At 39.4% G+C, this 26,104-nt stretch overlaps 2 protein-coding genes across 7 annotated transcripts in view; one reads left to right on the top strand and one right to left on the bottom strand.

The window, feature by feature from the left end:
- The window catches only part of OSMR (oncostatin M receptor), a 61,847-nt gene extending 44,198 nt beyond the window's left edge, over positions 1-17,649 (top strand). For 2 of the 3 annotated variants that reach the window (XM_053591888.1, XM_053591897.1), the window contains exons 10-18: positions 2,058-2,134; positions 3,281-3,503; positions 6,004-6,183; positions 7,219-7,323; positions 9,222-9,395; positions 9,723-9,890; positions 14,334-14,415; positions 14,913-14,985; positions 15,315-17,649. In XM_053591888.1, coding sequence (XP_053447863.1) covers positions 2,058-2,134; positions 3,281-3,503; positions 6,004-6,183; positions 7,219-7,323; positions 9,222-9,395; positions 9,723-9,890; positions 14,334-14,415; positions 14,913-14,985; positions 15,315-15,893 — 1,661 coding nt within the window. In that variant the 3' untranslated portion in view covers positions 15,894-17,649. The remainder of the gene's footprint in view (positions 1-2,057; positions 2,135-3,280; positions 3,504-6,003; positions 6,184-7,218; positions 7,324-9,221; positions 9,396-9,722; positions 9,891-14,333; positions 14,416-14,912; positions 14,986-15,314) is intronic. The other variant, XM_053591906.1, reaches the window with a different exon arrangement.
- A 2,695-nt stretch (positions 17,650-20,344) lies between these two features.
- RICTOR (RPTOR independent companion of MTOR complex 2) overlaps positions 20,345-26,104 on the bottom strand; it is a 141,735-nt gene continuing 135,975 nt past the window's right edge. For all 4 annotated transcript variants that reach the window (XM_053591853.1, XM_053591863.1, XM_053591872.1 and 1 more), the window contains 2 exons: positions 24,853-24,991; positions 20,345-24,730 (listed from right to left, as the gene is read on the bottom strand). In XM_053591853.1, coding sequence (XP_053447828.1) covers positions 24,656-24,730; positions 24,853-24,991 — 214 coding nt within the window. In that variant the 3' untranslated portion in view covers positions 20,345-24,655. The remainder of the gene's footprint in view (positions 24,731-24,852; positions 24,992-26,104) is intronic.

Genomic DNA, 26,104 nt, shown 5'->3' with positions numbered 1-26,104 from the left:
TTAAATTTTTTTTTTTTTACTTTAGTAATACTATCTGTCTGCTTTGGGTTTTTTTTTTTTTTTTGTCTTTTGTAAATTCATTTCAACATAATTGTATATGTTCCAAAATAATACTCTCAAACAGATGTTTTGAATCAAGTCACAAATGACATGTCCTTTCATATTTGTCCTTTCACAAATAAATATTTGTCCTTTCACAAACAAAAAATTAATATTTGAAACAAGGTGAAACACTTTATTAATTTTGTTAAATTTTGGTAATTTGGGGACAGTTTGCTGTTATGCATTTTCACATTTAGCAGCTGAAATTTAAAACCATTTTAGGATACAGAATTTATATTAAAAAATAGAAGTCATATAAGAGATGCTAGAGTTATGTTTTTAGAAAGCTGAGATGGAATGATAGCACATCCACAAACTAATAGAGAGATGGAGATGTTTTAAGGCTAGATTAAACGTGAAGTATCCTGTTAGGGTTTATGGCAGAATGACTTTAATGCCTGTATGTTTCTTGTTTGTCTTCCTGGGTGTGCTAAGATTGTGTCATCTGTATCTTCAGCAAATTAAAGCCTGATATATATCTCAGGCTTTAGGAATGTTGTCACTTCCCTTTTGACTACTTTTCATTGTTCTATTCTTGTGAAAGTCATACCAGGGGAAAACTCATGGTAGAAAATTTGATTCCATGCAGAATGCAGAGTATTACACAAATGTTCATTTCATAGTATTTTTAACAATTGATAAAATGTGTACCTCTGTAAGATTTTAAAATAAATTGTGTCGATTTTATTGTTTTTCAGTCACAGTGACTTTTTTTTAATGAGAATTTTGTTAACTTATCATACAAGCCACGCCTTCCATTGACCATTCATTTTCTAAAGGGAACTAATGCAATGACTAAGACCCTGGCCACACTATGTTCAAATCTTGGCTTCACTTTTACTTATAACTGGGTAATTTTGAACAATTAATCTCTCTGAGCCTTAGTTTCCTTATTTAGAGAATGATATAAATAATAATAACTGCCTCATAGAGTTGTTAGGAGGATTTATGAGTTAATTTTTGTAAAATATTTGGAACTGGGTTGGCACCTAGTGATCCTTCTGTAAATATTAGCTATTATTGTGTATAAATGTCAGTTTCACATGCAGGTACTCAGAGTTGGTTTGCATTGAAAAACTGACCCCTGCTCATGATAAATTAATTGAGCAAGGACAGATTCCAGATGCAAAATCAATCGGTTTGCAATTATTTCTGATCAAAGGATAGAGCTAAGAAAAGGTTAGGACATTTAAGCAGGTTGTTTTGTGGGTTCTTTTTTAGTTTGCTTTTTATTCATTGAAGAGGGTTTGTGGAACTCTCAGGAAATGCTAGGCCCTCAACTAGATGTTAGAGTTTTGTAGCCAGATGAGTCAGAGCCCCCAACCCTGGAGATGTCACAGAAGAAGAAAGAGGAAGCACACTATTCTAGAACAGCATGGCGAGGGCTTGCAGAGGAACAGCACAGCAGGGGCCCAGCCCGGCCCTGGGGACAGCCACCCAGGCTGGCAAGAGCTGGGAAGAGAGAGACAAGGATGTGTTCCCAGGCTGCGACTCCAGAAATAAGGCTAGCCCTAGGAAATCACAGGAGGACGTTAGTGTACCTCAAGTGCAGCCTCCAGATGGGCCGCAGAAGTAGCGACGACCTGCTGCCTCGAAAGTCACAACATAGGAAACCCACCCAACTCATCTCCTAGAATTGGTCCAGCTGACAAATTATTCCAGAATTCTTTGGTGGCTTCCAGAAGCTCTAAAAAAGCTTGATGTTTATAAAGGTTTTCAGTTTCCTGTTCAGAGGTGGCTGCTGTTTATTTTATAAAGCACCTACTGTGTACACCTACTGAGGAGGAGCAGAGTGGCTCTGGACAAGTGGGTAGGAATCACAGAGTGGAAGTGCAGGGGGACACCGCGGGTAGGACAGGTCATCGTCATGTCCTTGACAACCGTAGGAAAGGGCGGTGTCTTGCTCTACATACATACACATTATGACCCAAGAACTTTTCCGTGGTTAATTTCAGCTCCCCTGGAGGCTCCTGATGTCTGGAGAAGTGTGAAGTCAGGGCCAGGAACTCAAAATGTGACCTTTTTCTGGAAGGTAAGGAGCACAGATTCAAAAAGTCTGTTTTGTTTCTGCTATCTTTTGCTTGGAAATGGAGACTGCTGTGGGTTAGTGCAGTCTCCCAGCTGGGAGGGGTCTTCACACCAACCCCTAGGGTTTCTTACCCAGTGGACGATCCCACGTTGCTTCCTTGCAGCCCACACCGCTGATGGCAGTCCTGGCGGTTAGAACCTCCTTCTCCGAGGTTTTAGCTCAGACCACCCCTCCCTTCTGCAGGGCCCAGGGTAAAGGTGTAAGGTACAACCACGTGCCGCAGTTAGAAATTAGGAATATTATTCATATCATTTATACCTAGAAGTTACAATAAAGCTAAAAAAACTAATATAAAACAAATTTTGTCTTCTTATTTTACTTACCTTCATGACAACCTAGAAGGCCAGATTTGTATTCGGAACACTCAGATGTTCCAGGTCTCATACCAGAGCACGGTGGTGCTGTAGAGCTGGCCCCGGCTATGGCCTGCCCTGCTTTACTTCCCACCTGCAGTTTGGCAAACTCCACAAGGACCTCTGTGTATACACGTGTGGACGTGCCACCTAACATGTAGGTTCTGTCACCACCCTAGCAGGCAGCAACTGCCAGCTCGCTCTCAGGTCTAGGGCCATGGGCACCAGGGCCATGGTGTGTCCTAGGGAGGGTAGGCCCAAGGATCAGCCCTCAGAAGTGGGCAGGGACTGTGTGGACAGGCAGTGCCTGCAGCCTGGAGGATCGTCTAGAAGGCTCTGGGTTATGGGGAGCAATGTGGGGACAACATAACTGGGGGAGGGTTGGGTGCTGCTGGTGCCCCTCCTCGGTCTGCTCCCCTCAGCTAGTCTTGTTTAACTCTGCAGGTTAAATAGAGTCCCTTCCTCTGGGTTCCTGACTCCATCACTCTTCTCTGGGGACCCTGTGCCCCTGAGCAGCTTACCCCGAGTGACCCTCTTATCTGCTCAGCTTCAGTTAGAGGAGAATGTCTGCTTTCAGGCTTGGTTAAGATGGTGATTTTCTCTATTAAACTGAATTTACCTGTGTATGCGTGTGTGCGTGCGTAAGGGAATTGAGGGATAGAAAAGATAAAAAAGTAATTCCAGAAACTCCTTTCAAAGTAAAACCATTCTGAAACGATTATCATTATTTTTTCAGCCACTACCAAAATTTCATGCCAACGGGAAGATCCTACACTATACTGTAGTTGTGGAAAATCTGGACAAACCATCCAGTTTGGAGCCCCTCACCATTCCTGCGCCAGCCAGTGGCACAGAACTGACCCTGGACCAGAGTTCTTATGAAATCCGTGTCACGGCCAGCAACAGTGTGGGTGCCTCGCCGGCGTCTGTCATGGTCATCTCTGCAGACCCTGGAGACAGTGAGTTTTTCATTTTGGTTTTGTTTTCATTCTCTAAGAAAATGCTCATCATGTTGTTAAGTAGAGATGACAAATCAAGAAGACAAGAACTTGGGGAGATAAAATGGTTAGCCAATAGTTTGTCATTTTCTTTGGGGTCCAGTATGGAAATGTATTTCTGTGAGTCAGTCCCCGTTAGTAGGAAAAAGAAACTTTCAGTTATGGTTCAAAATATTTCTGTCCTGGGAATTCTTCAATATACTTGGGAAATCATTTCCAATTTATTCAAGTAAATGTAACCCCAACAAACTGTTCTCATAGAGTTGGAGTTAGTATTTGAGTGCTTTGTGACTTGTGAAATATGGGTTGCATTTATCATGTTATAAAAAATAGTGTCAGTCTTTATGACCTAGAAACACCCCAAGAACATTTCCAGGGATCATAAGAAGAGTTGGCATGATTTTTCACCAGGGGTTCTGCCAACTTTGTAGAATGAAAGAGAAAAACCGGCTCATCTCTTAGCCCATGAAAGAGCAAACAAGGAGGCGATGACCTAACACACAAAATCAATAGTGATGCTAATTTCCTTCTTACAGAGCTGTAGGAAGAGGGAACCCCTGCGGCCACACGCCGGGTACGACGCACACGTGGGCAGGTGACATCCTGAGGTTGTGCCTGAGCCTTGGGATGATGGTGCCCTTCCGTTCCTGCTATTAAGTTTTCCAGGCCCTGCTTGGGAGATGATGGCAGATGTCGTACCTGTTGTTCAAAGTTGGCTTACATTTGGGTTAAGCGAGCTGTATGAGAAGGCGATTTATTTATTTATTTACTTATAGAATTATCCAGTATATGTCAGAGAAGGAAAAGAAATTACTGTATCACAGAAGAAAATCTCTAGAAGTTGGTTTAAGAGCTATTTAGCATAACCTTTGCTTTGTGAAATAGCAATAGTGAGGGAAAGAAGATGTATTCTGGTTTCTTTAGGACCAGGACAGGAAGAGTGGGCATTTCATTCAGCCTGGGCAAGTTGGTAGAGCTGGTAGATAAAAGAAAGTTTGTCTTCCATGAGGCCCAGTCCAGAGTGACATTGCTGAGAACTCTCATCTGCTTTGGGGTCTTCTCTGCCTATCCCCTCTACCTTGCCGTCAGAACCCCAGACCTTCCCCCCACGAGGCTCTATGTAGCTTTCCTTCAGTCATCCTTGTTCCTAAATCACTTGTGTACAGAAAGTCACTCATATCCTATGAAGAAAATCAATAAAGTTAAGTCAGTTCACACTAGGATGTTTATGACTGAAAAGGTTCCCTTACTCTTTCCTCTACCTCCATCTCTCAAAACATATTTGCAATTTTAAAGATGCTGCCTGCTAAGAGTTATAACCTAGGTTTGCATTTAAATTTTAGTCAGTGTGAATAAGTGAAGTGAAACTTCTCAGCCTCGGTGTGAGGGAGATTTGTTTCTGTGATGGAGGAAGCTAGGGAAGCCACATGAGTAAGCTGGACATAGTGTGAAGCCGTCTGGGTTTTTTCCTGATACGTAGGCCTGCTCACTCCTCTTTGGGTGCCCCCAGCTGGGTAAGAACTTAATGCCCTAGAAAAATGAAGAGCACCAGACTTTCACACCAATGTTAAGTTGTAACTAGGATTGCCAGATCAAATATAGGACAACCTGCTAATTCTGAATTGCAGATTAACGAATCAATTCTTAGTGTAAGTTTGGAAATAGGAGAACCTAACTTGCCGTAATCCCTAGAGGCCATATCACCTTCTTCCAATTGTCAGACTTCAGGAAAACCACCCTGGCATATAAAAAACATGTTGAGTGGCAGTCTGGGGCATAAATTGTATGCCATTCTCCTGTAATCCAACTTAGTATTTACATGATTTCTCTCTCTCTCTCTCTCTTTTTTGGCCTCAACTCAATTCCTATTCCTGACATCTTAGAAGCAGTAGTAAGTTCAGGGACAGCTGACATTACCATGGGCCAATTAAGCTGCATTAGTCATCCATTCAACAGATGTTTTTTGAAAACAGATCAAGTACCAGGCACAGGTCTAGGTCAAGGGTCAGCAATCTTTTTGGCAAAGGGACAGATAGGAAACGTATTAGGCTTTGTAGGTCATTCAGAATGCATTATATAGTCTGTATTCATCTTTGCTGGTTTATTTGTTTTTTCAATTGTTAAAAAAAAATTTTAGTTCAAAGGTCATATAAAAACAAGCCTCAGAGGTTGGAGTTAAGCTGCTGGTGGTAGTCTGCTGGCCCTGGCTCTGGGTGCTAAAATCTGGTTGGGTCAGGATGAAGGCATTCAAAACTCAGGTGGGAATATTTTCTAGGGAGTGAGAGGCAGGGAGACACCCAGGGAAACATCCTCAGCCAAACTCCTGAAGCCACGGAAGTGGTGGGGCTCTTACCTGCTACACACAGCTCATGTATATGTTTGTTTTCTTCCCTAGACACTTGAACAACTTTACAATTAATTAAATCTGAAGCATTGTGCTATTTTTTTTTTTAATGTACAGAAGAGGTTGAAGCAGAAAGAATTAAAGGCACGAAGGATGGATTCTTTATATCCTGGAAACCCCAATCTGGAGATTTCATGGGCTATGTTGTAGACTGGTGTGACCGTCCCCAGGACACACTCTGTGACTTCCAGTGGAAGAACGTAGGTCCCAATACCACAAATACAGTCATAACCTCAGGTAAGAACTTTCCATATTATTGTCTTGCTACATCCACCTTGTGCAAATTCAACTAGGATTTATGGACAATCCCATAGATGCTTTAATGGGGCTAAACTAACAATTTTGAAATGCCCAATCTAACAGGAGGGGTTGGGGTTCACATTTTACAGGAATGTGATTTAATATTTAACCTTTAAATCTACTTTTGCAGAGAAAATGTAGACCTGAGCTTGTGGTCGGTTCTCATACTTTTCATGAACTTGTTCCTCTACATTGGTGGTCTCAGATGAAGAGCAGAGGGACTTTGTAACAGTTGTCCAGAAAGCTTTTGCAAAAGCAGAGAAGTGCACAGATTTGAGAAATGTTAGGACTATGGTTAATGGGAGTCAATCTTCAACTTATTTACTTTCAATAAAACATGTGTCACTCAAACTCTGACCTCCCACACTGAATTTGTGATTTGAAGATTGCAAAGTCAAAGATGGCCAGATTTGTGGCTTGAGTAGGAGGGGTGGGTGGCGCCACCTGCTGGGCTCAGGGAAAGATGTGGAAATTATCTGGGTACAGAGGACGGTGGAGGTTTTGGTGTCTTGGTGGGTTTTGGAGGTAGGCTGTTGGGGTGCAGGTGTGAGGGGAGATGGGGGAGCCGGAGGCACAGCTTTCATGACTCTTGAATTTAGCAGGAAGAGAGAAGGCAAGTGCCTGGAGCCGGATTTGGAGTCAAGGGAAGATTTGAAATGGTTTTGTGTGCCTGGTGTGATTCTGCACCCAGTCCCACACACGTGGATAAGGTCATGTTTGAGAGCTCATGCCTGAGAGGACACTGTACAGGCCAGCTCCTTCAGAATTGCTGGACATGAGACTGGTCAGCTGTTTTCTATGTGGAAACTCCAGGCCTTCACAGAAGGAAGGAAGGTGGTAGAGAGGAAATGTGAAAATCCTAGAAAATTATTAGGGGAATGAATACACACTCGTTTTTTATTCTTTGCTTTTCCTTTTCAGAATTAAAAGTAAATCTGTGTTATTGAATATCTGTTAACTTTTTTTCCCTAGATGCTTTTAGACCAGGGGTCCGATACAACTTCAGAATTTATGGGTTATCTACAGAAAGAATTGCTTATTTATTAGAGAAAAAAACAGGATATACCCAGGAGCTGGGTAAGTTGAAAGCAATTAATTTTCCCCATGTGCAGACTTGTTCAAAACAATCCTAAGACCCCAGCTTTGAGATTCGGTAGATTTCAGCCCCTTTTCCAGTTTTTAGTGTCCTGTTTATTCTGATAATGGGTTTTTAAAATTATTTTTTAATCATACAGACATAAAACATTTTCATTAAGGATGATTTATGAAATGTTATGCAAAAGAATAAGACATTTGGTAGCCATTGAAATACAAAGAGGAAAAAAAAGACAACAAAATTATTGCTAATTTTACTACCCAAAGGCAGATGTTCAGAGTTCATATTTTATGCATATCCAGATATTCCTTTCTCTGTACATATACACACTTTATTTATTTATTTATCTATTTATTTTGAGACAGAGTCTTACTTTGTCACCCTGAGTAGAGTGCCTTGGCATCATAGCTCACAGCAACCTCAAACTCTTGGACTCAAGCAATCCTCTTGCCTCTGCCTCCCAAGTAATTGGCACTAGAGGTGTCCCCCACACTGCCTGGCTAGTTTTTTCTGTTTTTAGTAGAGAAAGGGCTTTGCCCTTGCTCAGGCTAGTCTTGAACTCCTGAGCTCACGTGATCTCCCTAGCTTGGCCTCCCAGAGTGCTAGGATTACAGGCATGTGCTACTGCGCTGGCCCAGATAGAATTAAAAATTGGGTCTTCACTGTATGCAATTTGTCAACTGCTTTTTTTGACCTATGTCACTAAATGCTATTTAGTCATATCATTTTTATGACTGCAAGTGCCCCACTGTATTGTAGGTCAAATCACCACTTGTTAGACAATTAATAATGATTAGGGTGTTTTTCACCTATCAACTGTATAAAATGTGTCTTCCAGCGTGCAGTTGCAAATGCTAGATCTTTCTTGCTTTGCCCAGTTTCTTGAGGCCTACCTGAATCACCTTCATTTGAGTTAAATCTTTGTCCTTATCTATGATAACAGTTTTTAAATGCTGTCCTAGAGGTAGCATACTTGAGTCCCCAGGGTTTGAACTTCTTAAATATTTTTAAATTTCTTTCTTAATTTTTAAGAGTTTTCATACATGTTATGAAATTGTCCCATAGAAATGTCACCACCATCCCAGCAGAAGGGTGAGGGATTTTGAGCCTCCCATGGTGTTGCTTGTTTGCCTTCCTTAGCATCAGGGTATCACAGCCACTGAGAGCTGTAAGGCCAGGCCCTGGACTGCCAAGAACTTAACTTTCACACTAATCAGACCACATCTCAGGGGACCTTCAGTTCACAGTAACTGATCCGCAGTTCACACTTGGCTGTGAGACAGGCAGGAGGTATGTTGTTTGCACATGTGTGGGTGTGCACAGACCAAGTGTGCATAAATGTGTGTGGAAAGACACGCTCAGGGAAGCCTTTGGAATAAACATTCCCAGATGCTTTTGGTGACAAGTGGGTAACTTTGCATTGCCACACCCTGGAAACTAGAGTTCTGTAAATTCTTCCTTTTCCTCCCTTGCCTCTTTGAATATGAATGTAGCCTTCCCTTTCCTCCCCTTCCTCCTCACGGGAATAGCTCTCTGGTTGGGTCTTCTCTCAAACACTATTTAAAATTCAAGAACAGAATGAAGTCTAAGAACAAGTTTTAGTTTCTCTCTCTTTTTTGCGATATGATCTTGTGCAGATTATTTAGTCTCTTTGAGTATCCACCTGTTCATTGTGAAGGGCAAGGCCTGAATGAAAAGAGTAGTCAGGTCCTTCCCAGAACGCACAGCATATGTCCAGGCCTACGTCTTCCAGAGGACAGACCTGCCATACCCTCGTGTGGCCTCCAGAGCTGGCTGTAGTTTAACTTTTAGTTTACATGAATGTTCTGAGATGATTTCCAAAGCATGACTTTCATCTCACCCACCCTTCCTTTCCTAGCTCCTTCAGACAACCCTCAAGTGGACACGATTAACTTGACATCCCACTCTTTCACTCTGAGTTGGAAGAATTATTCCACTGAATCCCAGCCTGCTTTTATAGAAGGGTATCATGTCTATCTGAAATTCAAGGCGAGGCAGTGCCACCCAGGAGCTGAAAAGGAAGTTCTTTCAGGTGACATCTATTTTTATTTCTTCATCCTTTGAAGATCCTAGTATTTGATCTCATTGAAAAGGCTATCATCTCTGACTGTGGCCAGACTGAATTTTCTTCTTACATGGATTTTATGGTCCATAAAATGAACAAGGGTGAACAAGATGGTGGAAAGGCCAGTATTTTAACTTACTTAAAAAGCAACATGGCCTGGTATTTTTAGAAGCACTGAAACTACCATCAAAATGTTTAAAAGTGTTGACAGTGCTGAGACAACAAGAATATTAGTGTCCAACTCTCTTACACAATCTGTATCACGCTTTTACTGATTTTTTTCAAAAATCACAGATAATACAGTATGTTGTCAATACAAAATCAACAACCCGGGACAAAAGACATTCACCGTGGAAAACTTACAGCCAGAATCCTTCTATGAGTTTTTCGTCACTCCGTACACAAGTGTTGGTGAGGGCCCCAACAGTACTTTCACGAGGGTCAGGACTCCAGATGAATACTGTGAGTTTTTCTAAATCAAAACTCTTCCCTTATAAGTTTCTGGGAATAACCAAGTACAGAAATGTCTTAGGTTTTGTCTAGATGCAGAATTTTCAAACCCTGCTTCTCCCATCTCACCCTCTTTCCCTTGATGAAACCCTCTGTTTCACAAAAAATGTTGCACTACACGAAACAGATAAAAGTGGAGCTGGTCTGACTGACGAGTTCCTCTTACCTCTGTTGCTGGGGGGCGGGGGGGGGACCCTCCTGGGATATTCCTGTGGAACTCAGTCTCATGATACTGTGTGCGATTTGAAAACCACAGATAGCATATTTTTGTGTTGGCATCAGGAGAACCCCAAGGCTTCTGTCTGGAGAAGATTCAATTCAGTTGTCCTCTGCAGCCAGCCTAACTTCTGGCTGGTTTCCCTCAGTGGCAAACGAGTTGCATCCCGACTCTGCTGGGGGCCCCAGGGGACCATTAGAGAGGGTGGGATGGGGATGGGCAGAAGCATGAATGCTTGTTCCCAAACTCCATGTTTGTATATTTGGCCAGGGATGGGGTGAGATGAAGAGATAGATCTTTTCAAAATGCATTTGGCTTGAAAGATGGAGAAAGTAGAGGGAAGGCAGAAGAATGGTAGGAACTGAAGGATGGAAATTTCATTCTCACGGTAAACCCTGACATCCAACATACAGGAATGTGGTGAGAGAAAACAGGAACTATGGAGGAAAGAGGAAGAGAGAACACCTTCAATGAAGGATTCATAGGAAAATAGCCTCTAAAAAAGGACCTCTGAAAATTAGCCTCTGTGCAGGGTCCCGTGGCTGAAGGCAGAGGCATAGGGCTGGGGCATCGAGTGGGCCTGCTGACCCTGGAGCGTCCTGACAGTGACAGACTCCCATCCCTGCAGTGGCAGATTGTGGCAGTCACTGCCCATTGGTTACTAGCCTGAAACATGGCCCAACATCTCCAAGCCAATGTCCAGAACTCCCTAAGATTTGAGCCAACAATTTACAGTATTTGAGCATGTTTGCCATTTTGCAGTTAATTTTAAATTTATTTTCATGTTACTGTTCTTCTAGCTTTGGAATTTCTCAGGTGGTATGCACTTAGGCACATTATCTTTTTGTTAAGCATACTTTTCGAAGCTTCATTTATCTCTCTTATGCTAAACCTCCTTAGCCTTGGCTTGTGACTCTATTGATTATTATTAAAGGGAAAACATTTGAAATATCTACTATTTATTTATTTTAGACAGTCTCACTCTGTCTCCCCAGCTAGAGTACAGTGGCCTTAGCCTAGCTCACAGCAACCTCAAATTCCAAGGCTCAAGCAATTCTCCTGCCTCACCCTCTCAAGTAGCTGGGACTAGTAGCCACCATACCCAGTTAATTTTTCTTTCTTTCTTTCTTTTTTGTAGAGATGGGAGCTCCCTGTGTTGTGCAGGCTCAACATGTTGTCCTAGCCTCAAGTGATACTCCCATCTCTGCTTCCTAAAGTGCTAGGATTGCAGACATGAGCCGCCATGCTCAGCCTTAACTTACAGCTTTAATAGAGTATTAGTGTGACCAGAATCCAATTAACTGTACCCCAGACAGCATCTTCTAAAATGAGGCTGTGATGATTAAACACTAAAAAAGAACAGAAATGGAAAAAACTAATGTAACATTGAAATTGCGAAATTGTGCAAAAATATTCATTCTATTGATACTTTTCAAAATAGCTCCTTCTTTTTATACATTGGTTTAACTTCTTCTCTGCGTGAGAGACTGCTGCACAGAGGTGAGGAGGAGACCCAGAGAGGGAGGCGGTGTGTTCAGAGGTGGAGGGCGGCCGTCCCAACCGTGCTCTGTGTTTCTCTATTTGGGCATTCGGCAGCTGCATTTCCTTCTGAACACAGTAGACATACTGAGTAACTTTTCAAGACTGCGGACAGAAGTAGGTCATGTTCCAAAGTTTGTTTTTAAAAAATTGCCTGAAAATAGCTGAAATGAACAAATGAGAAATACCAAATGATGAGGATGTAGAATCACTCATCTTGCTAGTGGGAGTGATTCTGTCTGAGCAATTTCAGAAAACTGGTGTTCTCTTCTAAAGTGAGCATATGCTCATATACAACCTAAATGTGAGATCTTTCATCCCTAGGTACATGGGTACCCTAAAAAGATGCCTATGCGTATGCCTTAAAGTAATAGCCAAAGACGTGTACTAGACTGTACATAGCAACACAGTTCAGGAGAGGCGCCCACCAGGCATACCCGATGCCATCAAGTAGAAAGGAATAATAATTGTGGTATATTCACACCATGGAAAATCATTCTATGGTTACAAAACTATATGGGTGTCACAAATGTCATGCTGAGTGAAAAAAGCCAGACATGACTTCCGCCCTGCGGTCCCATGCGTGAAGCACAGAAAAAAGCAAATGTCATCTGTGCTGTTAAAAGGCAGGCTGCTGGTTACCTTTAATAACTGGATGGGGACAGGGCTCACAAGTATGTGCTTGGTTTGTGAAAACTCATTGAGCTGTACACTTACAAGTATTTTTCTATGTGTATATATCATACTTCGATAAAAAGCTTAGCAAAACCAGTCGGAAATTTGGAAGCATGGTTATGTCCTCAGGCTACTTGCAAATACATTATAAATCCATAATATAACCAAATTTTTTAGAAATAATTTTGAGTGGAAGAGTTGGGACAGTCTCTTTCCTCTTCCCTGGGGGCAGGCCAGGTGTTGAGCGCTTGCCTTGGCACTCTTCTGTGTTTCTGGGACCTTTTCTCCAGAACCCTGTGTTGCCTCATGGTCCTGGCTTGTGGATCCAGCTAGACCAGCTTTCCCTGACAAAACTCCAGCATTATCCACTGCACTTCTGCTGCAGACCAACCTGCGTTCTTCCAGGATAGCTGGATGGTTGGGGGTGGGGCGTGAGGAGTGCAGTCAGGAGAATGAATTGAACAGAATCGTGCAAATGTGAATAACTGTCCCCAAACCCACCCTGAGCAGCCAACCAGGCTGAATTATTAACTGGTGGAATTGCAAGCAGTGGGAATAGGATTTGGTTTCAATCTAAATACCAAAGAGAGTGCCTCTCTCTAAAAGAAAAGATGTTTATTGGAAACAGGCATTGCAATGGGAGTACGTCTGCCATAGTAAACTACATGTGATTCAAGGAGGTAAAGGAAGACAAATTATTTTTAAAGGAAAAGAATGAGGATTCCATAATCGTTTTGAAGTAATTATCCTTGTCTACAAGATCAATAATAAGGGCGAGTCTAGCTTGAGGGTGGACAGATGGTTGCTGGGCAGACATCTCACACTCATATCTTTTGCATAAGATTTCAGTGACCATTTTTTTTTTTTTAATCAGGCATACAAGCACATACAGGCATAAAGCCCTCTCTGGATGGCTTTCCCCAGCTCTATTAAGCAGAGTTTTCTTAACATTAGTGACTCCATTTTGATTCTGACAGCCTTTATAATGGATATTTAAAAAAAAAAAAAATGGGGGGCGGCGCCTGTGGCTCAGTGAGTAGGGCGCCAGCCCCATATGCCGAGGGTGGCGGGTTCAAACCCAGCCCTGGCCAAACTGCAACAAAAAAAAATAGCCGGGTGCTATGGCGGGCACCTGTGGTCCCAGCTACTCGGGAGGCTGAGGCAAGAGAATCGCTTAAGCCCCGGAGCTGGAGGTTGCTGTGAGCTGTGTGATGCCACAGTACTCTACCAAGGGCCATAAAGTGAGACTCTGTCTCTAAAAAAGAAAAAAAAAAAAAATGGAACACTGGTTGACATAGCTGAGAAAGCAAATGTATTCTTAGCCGTGATTAAGACACAGGTGATTTGATTTGAGGCTAACTAGAAGACACGCACTAGTCAATTTTTGAGGTGTGACAACCTCACAATCTCAGCAGCATACAACAGATATTTCTTTATATGCTTTGGGTTTATAGGTCAGCCATATCTTGGCTACTTGAGGCTGGGCTAAGCTGGAGTCCAGCCTTCAGGGGGTTCAGGCCCTCTTCTCATGTTGGATCAAAGAACACAAGCGAGCAAGCCAACCTATGCCGGCACAGTTAGCACTCTTCCTGCTCGAATCACAGCTACTGACATTCTATCGGCCAAACCAAAACACGTGGCTGAGCCCCAGGTCAGGGTGCAGGAAAGTTCTCCCCACCTACCATGAAGGGTGGGGAAGTACAATACTAATACTAGGAGTGATTGCCCAATCAGAACAAACTTGGGTCACACAACGGTGATGGCAAGTGGCTTCCACCATCTGTTGGTTGATTCGTTCCCTTCTCCAAATCAGATAGACAGAATTCATATTGAAGCTTGCACGGAATAGATGTTTGAGGACTAGTAAACGTGGAAGACTACTCTCATTTAGAAACGTATTTTTATTCCTTTGAGGAGGAGACGTGTTCATTAAGCACATCCCTTTCTTTCCTTCTCTCCTCCAGCCTACATGCTGATCCGCATCATCCTGCCCGTGATTCTGTGCATCTTTCTCTTCTTGGTTGGGTGCAACTTAAAGAGTCAGTGGTGAGTGTGTAAGAGAGGTGTCACCCAAGGGGAGTCAGGGAAGTCAGGAGAAGGGTTTAGTAAGACACAGGTGACTTGCATGATATTGAAAGATGGTGCCAGAAATAAAAAGTACAAACGAAGGAGGCTGAGGTGAGAACATGTAATTTATTTAACATTTTAGCTTTCCAGGTCAGTATACAAGGGAAATAATAATCATTTGACATAAAGAGATTGCAAAGGCTTTTCAATAGCAATGGCTAATAGTTATATCTCACTGTATGCCTGGCAGTGACCTAAGTACTCTGTCTGTAGTAACACATTTCATCCTCACAAGTGCCCTGTACTCTAATTATCTCCAATTAACAAATGAAGAAATTAAATCATGCAAGAGTTAAGTAACTTGCTTAATACGTGATAAAGCAAGGATCGGAAACCAGGAATCTGACCCCAGAGTTCTTGCTCTTAACTATTCCACTATATCGTGCAACTCAGTCTCTTTTTCACTGCTGTTCCAGGGTGAAGGAAAAGTGTTATCCCGACATCCCAGACCCTTACAAGAGCAGTGTCCTGTCTTTAATCAAGTCCAAGGTAAATGCTGGGAAATCGTATGTACACCATCTACTTACTAAGGACTAATCCAGAATCGGGGCTGTAATAATCATGCTTTCCTAGACTTCTCAGGAAAAGTTTAACAAAAAGCTGCCTCTGCTCCCAGGGTCATGAAATAGGCATTTGGGGCTTTGATTTCTTCTGTCAGAGGAAATCGTGTGGCTTTCAACACCAGCTCCAGATAACTCATGACCAGAAGGAAACATGAACAAAATTAAAGCTATAAGTGCATTTCACCTCCTTAACATGCTTTGACGCATGCGCACCGCATGCATACACTCTCTTATTTAAATGTTTTTCTTTTCCAGGAGAACCCTCACCGAACAATAATGAACATCAGTGACTGCATTCCTGATGCCATTGAAGTGGTGAATAAGCCAGAAGGAACTAAGACACAGTCGTTAGGCCCTGGGAAGTCACTCACAGAAGCGGAGTCCACCAAGCCTGTCTACCTTTATCTCCTTCCAACAGAAAAGAATTATGCTGGCCCTGGACCCTGCATCTGTTTTGAGAATTTTACCTATAATCAGGCTGCTTCTGACTCTGGTTCTTGCGGTCATCATGTACCAGTACCCTCGGGAGCCCTACCAAGTCAGCTGGGACCACTGACCTCACCAGAAAATCTACTAAAGGCACCAGGAAAAAACGGCATGAACTCCCAGGGAGAAATCCCAACTGGAGAAACTACTTTGAATTATGTGTCCCAGTTGGCTGCACCCGTGTCTGGAGATAAGGACAGTCTCCCAACAAATCCACTCATGCCACCACCCTGTTCAGAGTATAAAATGCAAATGGCAGTACCTTTTTGTCTTGTTTCACCTCCCCTGACTGAGAATAGCAGCCTCTCTTCAATGACCCTTTTAGGTCCAGGTGACTGTTACCATTAACCAGCACATCCAGGTTATGCCTCTACACTACACAGACGCTAAGGGGAGCAGAGCTGGCACCACGCTCATCACCAGGTGCCTGCCTAGGTCCTGACTCTCAGTGAGTTGCCACTATTTACAGGTCTGATTATAAAGTAAGACCACTACAGTCTGGCTAGGTTAAAAGCCAGAAGCTATGGAACTTGACATTCCAACTTGGAACAGGCTTGCTGTAGAAAGGACAGAATCATGGGAACGTGCTTACCTTGCTGCTGTTCCAGGTCACTTTCATTTACATCACTAGACCTGAACGGAGGGTTGGGTATGAAGTACTCCACAGACCAGGCCCACTCAGTACTACACAGAGCAGAATGCCATGCTCAATATTTTAAGAGTAAAGCAGTTAGATTAAAAAGTTTTGTAAAGGCAACCGATTTATTATTAGAGCATAAATTGTCAGTGCAAATTTATTGAGTGTAATGAAAAAGTCACAGGTGTTTGAGACCAAAACAGGCTTTAGGCTTGCCTTGAAGAGACAAGAATTAGTAGTTATTGACACAGTAAAATTAACCCCTTTGGGTTACCTAATCTAATTGGAAAAATGTGGGAGTGAATCAATACGACCGCCACAACTCTCCTGTCCAGCTTACTACAGTGAAAGAATGGGATTGGCAAGGACCTCCTTAGTGTTAGCTGCACTTTTTCTCTGTCAGTATTCTACCATAATTTTTGATGACTACCTCAGGATAGAAAAAGGAAAATATATTATCAAGTTAATTTCATGCATATTTTATGGTTACTCTTTTCTTTCAAAAAATATATATAAATGACCTTTGGACTCTGGGTCTAGGTCTCTGTCTCATTTATATGCGGTATTCCGATTATGCTAAAATAAGTAAAATGAAATCTCATAGTTCAAACATAATTTAAATGTAACCGTAAAAAAATTCATGGACTAGGAAATTATGTATTGGCTCTGCAGAAACCCAGTGTCCTTTGAACCAGTATATGCAAAGCACCTGGTGTTCAGTACCTGCTAATTCCTTTTTCTTCCCTCCGCCCACCAAGCCCTTATGTTTATCTGTCACATTTCTGAACATGCATGAAGAGGGCTTTCTTTTTGTTTTCCTGCCTGTCTTCAGCCTGATGGAAATGACTTCGCCTGTGCTCCTGCCTCTGGTACCAAATGCCCTGCAGTGTGCCATAAAATGTTATGGAGACACATATCCACGTCTCAAAATAATGTGGCTTAAACATACCTAGACAACCAGTTCCTGTGAAGCTTTTCAACTTTTTCCTCACATGTAACTCTTTTGCTGGAAAAATTGGTTATGTGCTCCTGACTTTATCTTGGTTTGTCTAATAGTTGGGAGAAGTCTTTGGGGCCAGTATAATCATTTACCCTATTTATTTACACTCCTTTGTCATGATGCAATTATGTTTTTCATTTGAAACTTGTAAACAGAAGTAGCAATGAGACTGATTTGTATATGGCATTTTTTTCTTACAGGTTTTGTTTAAAAAGTAATCCACAAAACCTTGAAGTCATTTTTGCTATTGCAATAAGCCTTAATTAAAACATTTCACCATCACATTATTTTGTGTTTTATCTACCTCAATCAAATAAAAATCTAACAGTTATTCAGTATATTTGATAAATCTCATGAACTTACAAGGTTCCTGGGTACCATGCCTAACTTCCAAATCAGAATCTTTGGGACACAGGACATGGAATCTGTATTTTTCATCAGTTCCTAGGCATTCAGTTACATAGCAAACTTTGAGAATCATTGCTCTGAATCAAATGAAGTCTTTCTGAAACATAACCACTTTCCAACAGGAAAGGCTGGGGAACGTGACTGTGTGTTTATATAATCACCGACTTTTAGCTTTGGATGTAAACATTCCTCTCCAATGTTTGGAACCAAATGCATTAGTATTTAACACCTTTGTGTTCAATACTATATGCCATTTTAGTATTGCTTTAAGAAATGTTATTCAGAAACTTTGAAATTTATATTCATGTATAAGTATTAAGATTAAAAAACAATTATGGAGGCTCAGCACCAGTAACTCACTGGTTAGGGTGCCGGCCACATACAATGGGGCTGGCGGGTTCAAACCCGGCCAGGCCTCCGAAAAAAAAAAAAAAAAATGACAACAACAACAACAAATAGCTGGGCATTGGGGCAGGCGCCTATAGTCCCAGCTACTTGGGAGGCTGAGGTGAGAGAATCACTAAAGGCCAAGAGTTTCAGGTTGCTGTGAGCTGTGACGCCATGGCACTCTACCAAGGGCAACATACTGAGACTCTGTCTCAAAAAAAAAAAAAAAGAAAAAACTATGGAGACTTTCAAACACACACAAAAGTAGCATAGTTTAATAACCCCCTATGTACCCTCACAGCCTCAACAGCTACCACCCATTGCTGTTTTAGCCTCTTCCATATGCTTGTCCACTCTCCATCCTTAAATTATTTTGAAACAAATCCTCTGTGATGCATGGGTACATACTTGCATTTCTCTAGAAACAAGCTGTTTTTTTCTAATGTGGTCATATTTTAAAAAATTGTACCTAAAATCACATTAGTAGTATTTCCTTACAAATATCATTTTATTTGGGTGGTAGGCAGGACTGGCTTTCATGGCCTTTGAATCCCATGTCAACAGGTACACAATACTCAGCTGTGTACAGGGGACCATGATGGTTCAGGCTGGGGGCAGGGACTTCTTCATACAGTAGTCATACACTTGATGAAAAACAAGTGTATGTATGCTACATTCAAATACCTAACCCATACTAATCATAGTCAACCTGATGATCTACTAGAATGTGTGTACTTAGTAAAAATGAAGTTGACTTAACGCTTTTTCTCTTCAACGAGGTGATCAAGCTGATGGCAGATCTTTGTGAACACCCTGACAGGCAAGACCATCTGCCTTGAGGTTGAGCCCAGTGACACCATTGAGAATGTCAAAGCCAAAATCCAAAATAAGGAGGGCATTCCACCTGACCAGCAGTGTCTGATATTTGCAGGTAAACAGCTCGAGCATGGCCACTCTTTCAGGTTACAACATTCAGAAAAAGTCTACCCTGCACCTGTGCTTCATCTGAGAGGAGGCATCCTTGAGTCTTCCCGCCAGCAGCTTGCCCAGAAATAAAACTGTGACAAGATGATTTGCTGCAAATGTTATGCTCACCTGTACCCATGGTGTCAACTGCTGCAAGAAGTACGACCACATCAACAATCTGCGCCCCAAGAAGGTCAAATAAGTCCCCTCCTTTATCCACTTGCCCAAGCCCCATGGCCCCGAGGCCTCGATAAAGTTACCTTTTCATTGACTAGAGCAGTAAAAAAAGAAGTTGACTTACACTTATTATCTAACATTTCTCCTGAGAGATCTGTTGAAAAATAAGCTTGCCTTCATCTCAAAGAATTTATAAAACATATTGAGCACTTTGTATAAGGTAGAACTTTTAAAACACTGGAACAGAAAACAGAAGATAGTCTTCAGAATCAGCAGTTAAAATACTGTCTTTACAGTCCAATAATTAGTCCTATGCAATTTGAAGAACTAAGCATATGTAGCTGTCTTATTCCTCTAAGATAAGCATTGAAGAAACTTTAAAGTTGTACCTTGTATTTATATGCTAAAGAGTTTTAAAAATGAAACAATCTTTTGAAAGTTCAGCTATGACTTTTTTTCAAAGAGCAGCTGCATGGTAATATTTTTTATTTTCAGGCCAACTGCATGTTTAATGACAGATACAGTAGAAAGCAGTGTGTAAAATGATACACAATAATGTGACAAATTATCTGAAACCAAATGTTTCTTAAAGTGAGACATTATTTTACCATTGTTTACCAATTACATATAACAGCCCTTAGCTTTGACACTGAGTTTTATTTTCCAGACTTGGTAATTTCCTTTGTGGCATTTACTTCTGCCAGCAGGTGGCGATAGGTTAGCTGCCTGATCAGACCAGTTTAATGTGTGAGAATTCAAATACCTTCCACAAAAAAGTTATGCTTATCACATAATACTTACGCTGTATAGTATTTCCTCAAGAAATTCACAGCTGTTCTACCTAATGATAGATCCATTTTCCAAACCCCATAATGAATGTAGACTTAAAAAACTATAAAGATGTTTGATTAAATTATGAAGAATGGGCAGCGCTGGTGGCTCAAAGGAGTAGGGCGCCAGCCCCATATGCCAGAGGTGGCAGGTTCAAACCCAGCCCCAGCCAAAAACTGCAAAAAAAAAAAAAAAAAAAAAATATATATATATATATATATATATATATGTATGTATTTGGAACAATTGATCTAGATGTTACTGAACTGTCTGTGGTACCTAAATGTCACTTTTGCTGGGTGTCACGTGTCAGCATCAGCATTACACGATTCAAATCAAGGCCATATGACTACTGATTGTTTTACATTTTCAAACAAAAACAACACAAATTTTAGAATTTTAAGTACATTTTATTAACAATGTATCCCTTTGATAAGATTATGCTTTCAGGAGGCTTTTAATGCCCTTGACATAAACTGTACACATTATACAAAAACAAGAAAACCACAACAAAAAAATCAAAGTGAGCAAAACCATTGGGGGACAAATCTTATTTAAATTATACACAACTCAATGAAATATTCTTACGGAAAATATATAAATACTTTTTCTTTCTATGTTACAGTTATACAATATAAATCAGATTTCAATGTCTGTTCAGTGACCTACAAACACCAGAACCTCCAAATATGTAGCAGCGTATTACTAAATTAGAAAAAAGAAGAAAATCATGTGGTTAGAGAGCATTTTAAGAGTTTTCACAATCCCTTACCACTTTCTAAAACTAATTTACACCATTTGTTTTACAATGCAGCTTTAGGGTTTCCGACAGGCATTTTTTTATAATTACTTATAAAATATTTTTCACTCCCCCTTTCTGTCCCAAGACTTTGCATTTTGTGCTAAATCAACCTAGTTAAGTGGCAAAATTGTAAGTTTTTTTTGGCATAAATTATATTTTTCAAATTAAATATTTTATTAAGAAAATAAAACAAAATGTGCAATTTGTGCATGCTATGGTGTAGCTGTCCCCCTAAATTACAAAAATATCCCAAGTGTGGGGGGGATTTCATATTCTGTGAGTCATATAAACCTACAATGAATGAAAAGTATCCTGGGAACTTGGAACTAAAAGAAAAAAAATGCTCCTAGAAAGATTCTCACAGATTTCAATGTTCTTTGATAAGCACTGCTATTAATTTCACAGGTATACTCTTTAATTAGAGTCTCATTTTAATGACACTCTTGAAATTAATATGGTAACAATGTATTCTGTGAGTGCAGAGACAATGGAGACCTTTCTCAACTTACATTTTGGAAAATCTGAATTATCTGTTCATTCCTAACAGCTCTTCTCATAAGTATCAGTTCTACCCTTTTCTTTTTTACCATGTCTTAATGAACTGTGAATTTGAGACAAACTGGAAGCATAAGACTAATGGAGAAAAAACTTTACTCCCAAAGAACATTTCCCAAAGTAGTTTACAAAAGTTCATTTCACACAGAATTAGCACCTCACTCTTACCATGCAAAAATAACTGCAGTTATAATTTGAATGACAGATAATTTGGTTTTTATTGCTTAATGATCTGTGCTTTAATGTGGGGATAAAAGGCATCTTCTGAATGGAAAGGAATCAACTTTCACATGAATAGCACTAGCACTGACATCTCCCTGGTGAACATTCTGCCTTTGTGACATGCCCAGAAAAACTCAGCTTTCATTATCTCGAGCTCTGGATAAAAGAGCTGGAATTACTAAAGCCAACATTTCAAAAGGACTTGTATACATTATTACAGTAACAATGTATATACTTTCAAAGGTTCTCTTTTAATGTCACAGTCTTACAGAATGTCCTCATGCCATAATTTTTATTAGAAAATATTTAGTCAGGGAAAACAGATTCCTTTCCCCCAATCTAGCTAAGCATAAATATGAAATAAAAGTATAAGAAGTTTTAGACCATATTTAATTATGAATACTAAATTTCTAATTTCCTTATTAGCATTTACTTAGTATGTGAAGCTGAAATCTGTATTTGAAAAAAAAATTCAATTTGAAATGATAGTTCACTTTACAATCAGAAATTCACAGTTTACAAATGGCATAACTGCCCAAATTCCTCCAAATTATTAATGACCAATAGTACAAATTTATATGAACTAAGATTAATCCTAAAATCTTGAAAAACTACAATATTGACATAATTTTGGTATTCTATCATCTGGTAATATCTATTATTTATAGATGATTTTCTCAATTATTTCTATTACCACTGATGCCATTCCTAATCTTTTGCTGCTATAATTTAATACTTTTAAACACCTAAGTTAATCACTTGGCACTGCATGTATCTTTCACCATAAAGTCTACTTTTATACAAAAAAGTACTGAAAGAAACGTATAAGACCTGTCAGTAAAACTATGGATAACCAAATCACACTATAAATTTAAGTATAGGCTTTTTGTTTTTTTAGTATAGTGATAATCACAAAGCTCTGTCTCTCCAAAGTAAGTGCTATAGGCAGATATGATGATGTATTACATACATGTCTTTCAAAGTAACAGTCAAAAAACCTGTTCAGGCTAATAGTAACTCAGCCTTAATTTCAGGATAGATAACCAAGGTAGGGTACAGGGATGAGGGTAGTTTTGTGTGTGTGCAAGGAAAAAAATTACTTTTAATTATTGAGAGATTAAACCACAGATTTTATACTCTGTATTAACTGAGGTAGTATTTAAAATTAATGTCTAAAATATGCTAATCCATTATGAATAAGATTACTACATTACTTCCTTTGGAGTTTTTAACCACTATTTGGTCTAGTATCTCTGACATTTGGTTCTCTGGAAAGGCAGTTTAATTATCCAAGACCAAAGACCAAGGTGACAGGAAACGTTCTTAGAAGTACTGTCGACATTTAAATAAACACTCGGGTTCAGTGATAAAGTTTTAAAAATTACTTGTTTTATCTTCAATTGGGCTTCATGAGAGAAAAATCTGAAGAACCACTTTTTAACATAAGCAGCAGCTTACAGCCCTTATCTGCTTTGTTACAATGTAGATTGCTATACAGTGCACATAAGAACAATTCACTGAAGTGCAGTCAAAGAGGTGTTATGAAGTGAGATGAAATACTTCATCCCAATTGGAACTTTCAGTGCCAGTAAATTTAAAAAAAAAAAAGGGAAAAAAATCTCAGTTTTCTAGTTCACAGGGATCTTTACAGAGATCTCAAAGTAAATTACAAAAAGGATTTGTAATATGGGAAAATTTTAACCAATGTGCTATGACTGTGTCAAAACTGATATGTAATTGTAAAAATGGTATACACAAATTAATTTTAAAAGGGTCCTAATCAGTCCAGCTGGATTTTTTTTCTATTTCTATATAGTTCTCAAATAAGATAATCCTTTCATTTACAAGCCTTCTAATGATGATGACCATGCTATGCTTATATACAAATTTGCATATGTTTAATTCTTGTGAAGATTTCCAATATACTTAGACATATACAGATCAAACAAACAAACCTTGCCCTCATCAAACTGAACAATTTCACAAATGTGATAAAGGCAAGTACTGTACTCATAAATTCGCCTATCACTGCATTTAGTTTGTGCAAAATAAAAACATTGATATTAAGTTACTGCTGCTTAAAAATTTGGTACTTAAGGTTTTCCACTACAATTTTTAACCTTAATAACATGTTTTATTAATAAGTTTTAAAAATGAAATATGGCTCTTCTTTCCCTATGGAATGTGTAAATTGCAGGCAAACTAATCTTTTCTTCAGGAGATCCAAAGTATTATTTAATGCTTTACTTTGTTTAGATCTACATTAATAGTGCTTACTCAAGTTTCTGTTTAAAATGATATGGAAATTTGATGAAAATGGAAGTCCACTGAAAATATATGCACTCTATTTAATGTAAACGGGAAATATTTTCGATTAAAATATAAAACTATTTTCTGATTTTAATCAGGAACTGTAGTGAAAAACCTTAATTGGTTCAAATAGCCTATAATAATACAATGCAACAAAACTGAAGAGACAGATAACAATTAAGAATCCTTATGCAAGTCCAGTAAAAAAAAATAACTTATTTAAGTCCCAGGTTGTTGAGGCTCTTCTTCACTTTAAGGTTACAAACCTTTGAAGTAGTGTTACAAACATTAAGAAAAATGTGAAAGGGCCAAAGTTCCCCTCTAATACCAGCAGTTACAGCACACCCCATGTGGTAATAGGATGCAGCCTTATAGACACTGATTCCTGGTTTCCACGAATTAGTTAACAAACAAGGCATCTTTATATTTACCCTAAAAAAGAATTCAGAAATAACTGTGCAGGGTGCTTCTGCATATCGCATTATTGTTCCACTGTCATGATGCTTTTAAAATGAAAAAATAGAAAACCTATGTAGATAATTCAGTGCTTGGCTCTTGCATACAATGGTAACTAAAAGTCTTAGAACTGTGGTAATGAATCATGAACCCCTCAAAGGGCTCAACAGGGGAAGAGAAGGAAGTTGTTTTGGTTAGGGAAGTCAGCAATTCCAACTGTTCATGTACCAGTAATTGCTGGAACAGTGTACAGAAGATGCTCCTGTTTTTGCTGCCCAGTCAGTATTTTCTGAGGCGTCTAGGAAATCCACAAATATGAATATATAGAGTATATATCTATATACATCATAAATATGAGGTCAGGATTCAGCAGATATATCAACTATAGGTTGCTTTGGTGGTATTGCCAATACAGCCTCTGCTTCTTCATGCATCTAGAAAATTGTAAATCATTAATGACTTTTATAAAAATAGCAGATATTACAGATATAATCTTTTAACTTAATTCAAAAACAGAATTATTCTTAAAAAGCAAATTTGAGAAGTATAAACTTACTTGTAAAAACTGTACGTCTTGAAATAATTCTTGTATGAACCTCCGACACGGAAGTCTGAATGTGCAGTGGGACAGCAGGTGGGAGACCTCAGAGTATAGGCAGATGTCGTCGAATGTCTGAGGATACTTCTCCTTAATTCTAAAAGGAAAGAAAAGACTAGGGTGTGATAAAACCTGTAATCAAAATGTACCTATATTTCCTCCAAAGTATCACTTACTTTAAAAAAGTAGTTTTTTTCTCCATGAATTGGCTATGTATTTTAGATGATGACTAAAGAATATAAAACAATAAATATTCCAATCTCATATTTAGATATTATAAATTTGGGTTTTTTTTTTAAACAAAAAAAGATTATCAAAACCTAAATGCTTCTTGTAAAGTTAGAAATACTCTTTTTCACTGGCATGAGAAATTACAAGATTTATTTATCAGCCTAGGATGATTTATTTTCAAAATTAAATTTTAAAATAGAAATATTATTTGCAAAGTTAGCCTGAAATTATTCAGATCCTTGAGTGTGCTATCTTGTTTTTATTTTTCAACACTTGAAATAGTGGTTTTCAGCTAGGATAGCACCTTGGGAACAGATGTGGGTGGGGACACACAGGTTAAGGCCCAACTTCAAGGGCTCTTAGCCCAGAGGTCTGCAGTAGAATTCTGCATGTACAGCACCTTTAAAAAGCCCATCAGGAGGCCCTGAGGTCCATTTCCTTCGAGAACCACTACATGAAAGGAGACAAATAAAGGTGCTGAGATTTCTGTCTGAATTTTCTTACATCATCCTGCTATAATTCAGAAAGATAATAAAATTTCTATAATTTTAATTAAGAGAAAAAATGGGGAAAAAAGTTAAATCAAGAAAATAAGACTTCAGATTTTTTTATGTAAGCTCATTTTTTCCAATCTTTTTGGTCTCAGGACTTCCTTATTTCTTCCAAAATTATTGAGGACCCCCAAGAACCCATTTTTTTTTTTTATGGGCTATAGCCATCATTAACTACTACATAAAAAATTAAAATTGAGAAAATTTCAAAACATTAATTCATCATATCTACTATGTTAATATAAATAACATTTTAATGAAAAATAACTATTTTCCAAAACTAAAAAGAAAAGAATGGCACTGTTTTACACTTTTGGAGGTCTCTCTACAAGTCTGGCTTAATAGAAGACAGCTGGATTCTCATTCTTGCTTTTGCATTCAATCGGCTGCCATGTGTTGTTTTGGCTAAAGTACACAAAGAAAATCTA

Source organism: Nycticebus coucang, chromosome 1, assembly GCF_027406575.1.
Source record: "Nycticebus coucang isolate mNycCou1 chromosome 1, mNycCou1.pri, whole genome shotgun sequence".
NCBI lineage: Eukaryota > Metazoa > Chordata > Mammalia > Primates > Lorisidae > Nycticebus > Nycticebus coucang.
This window is presented reverse-complemented; position numbering and strand designations above follow the sequence as displayed.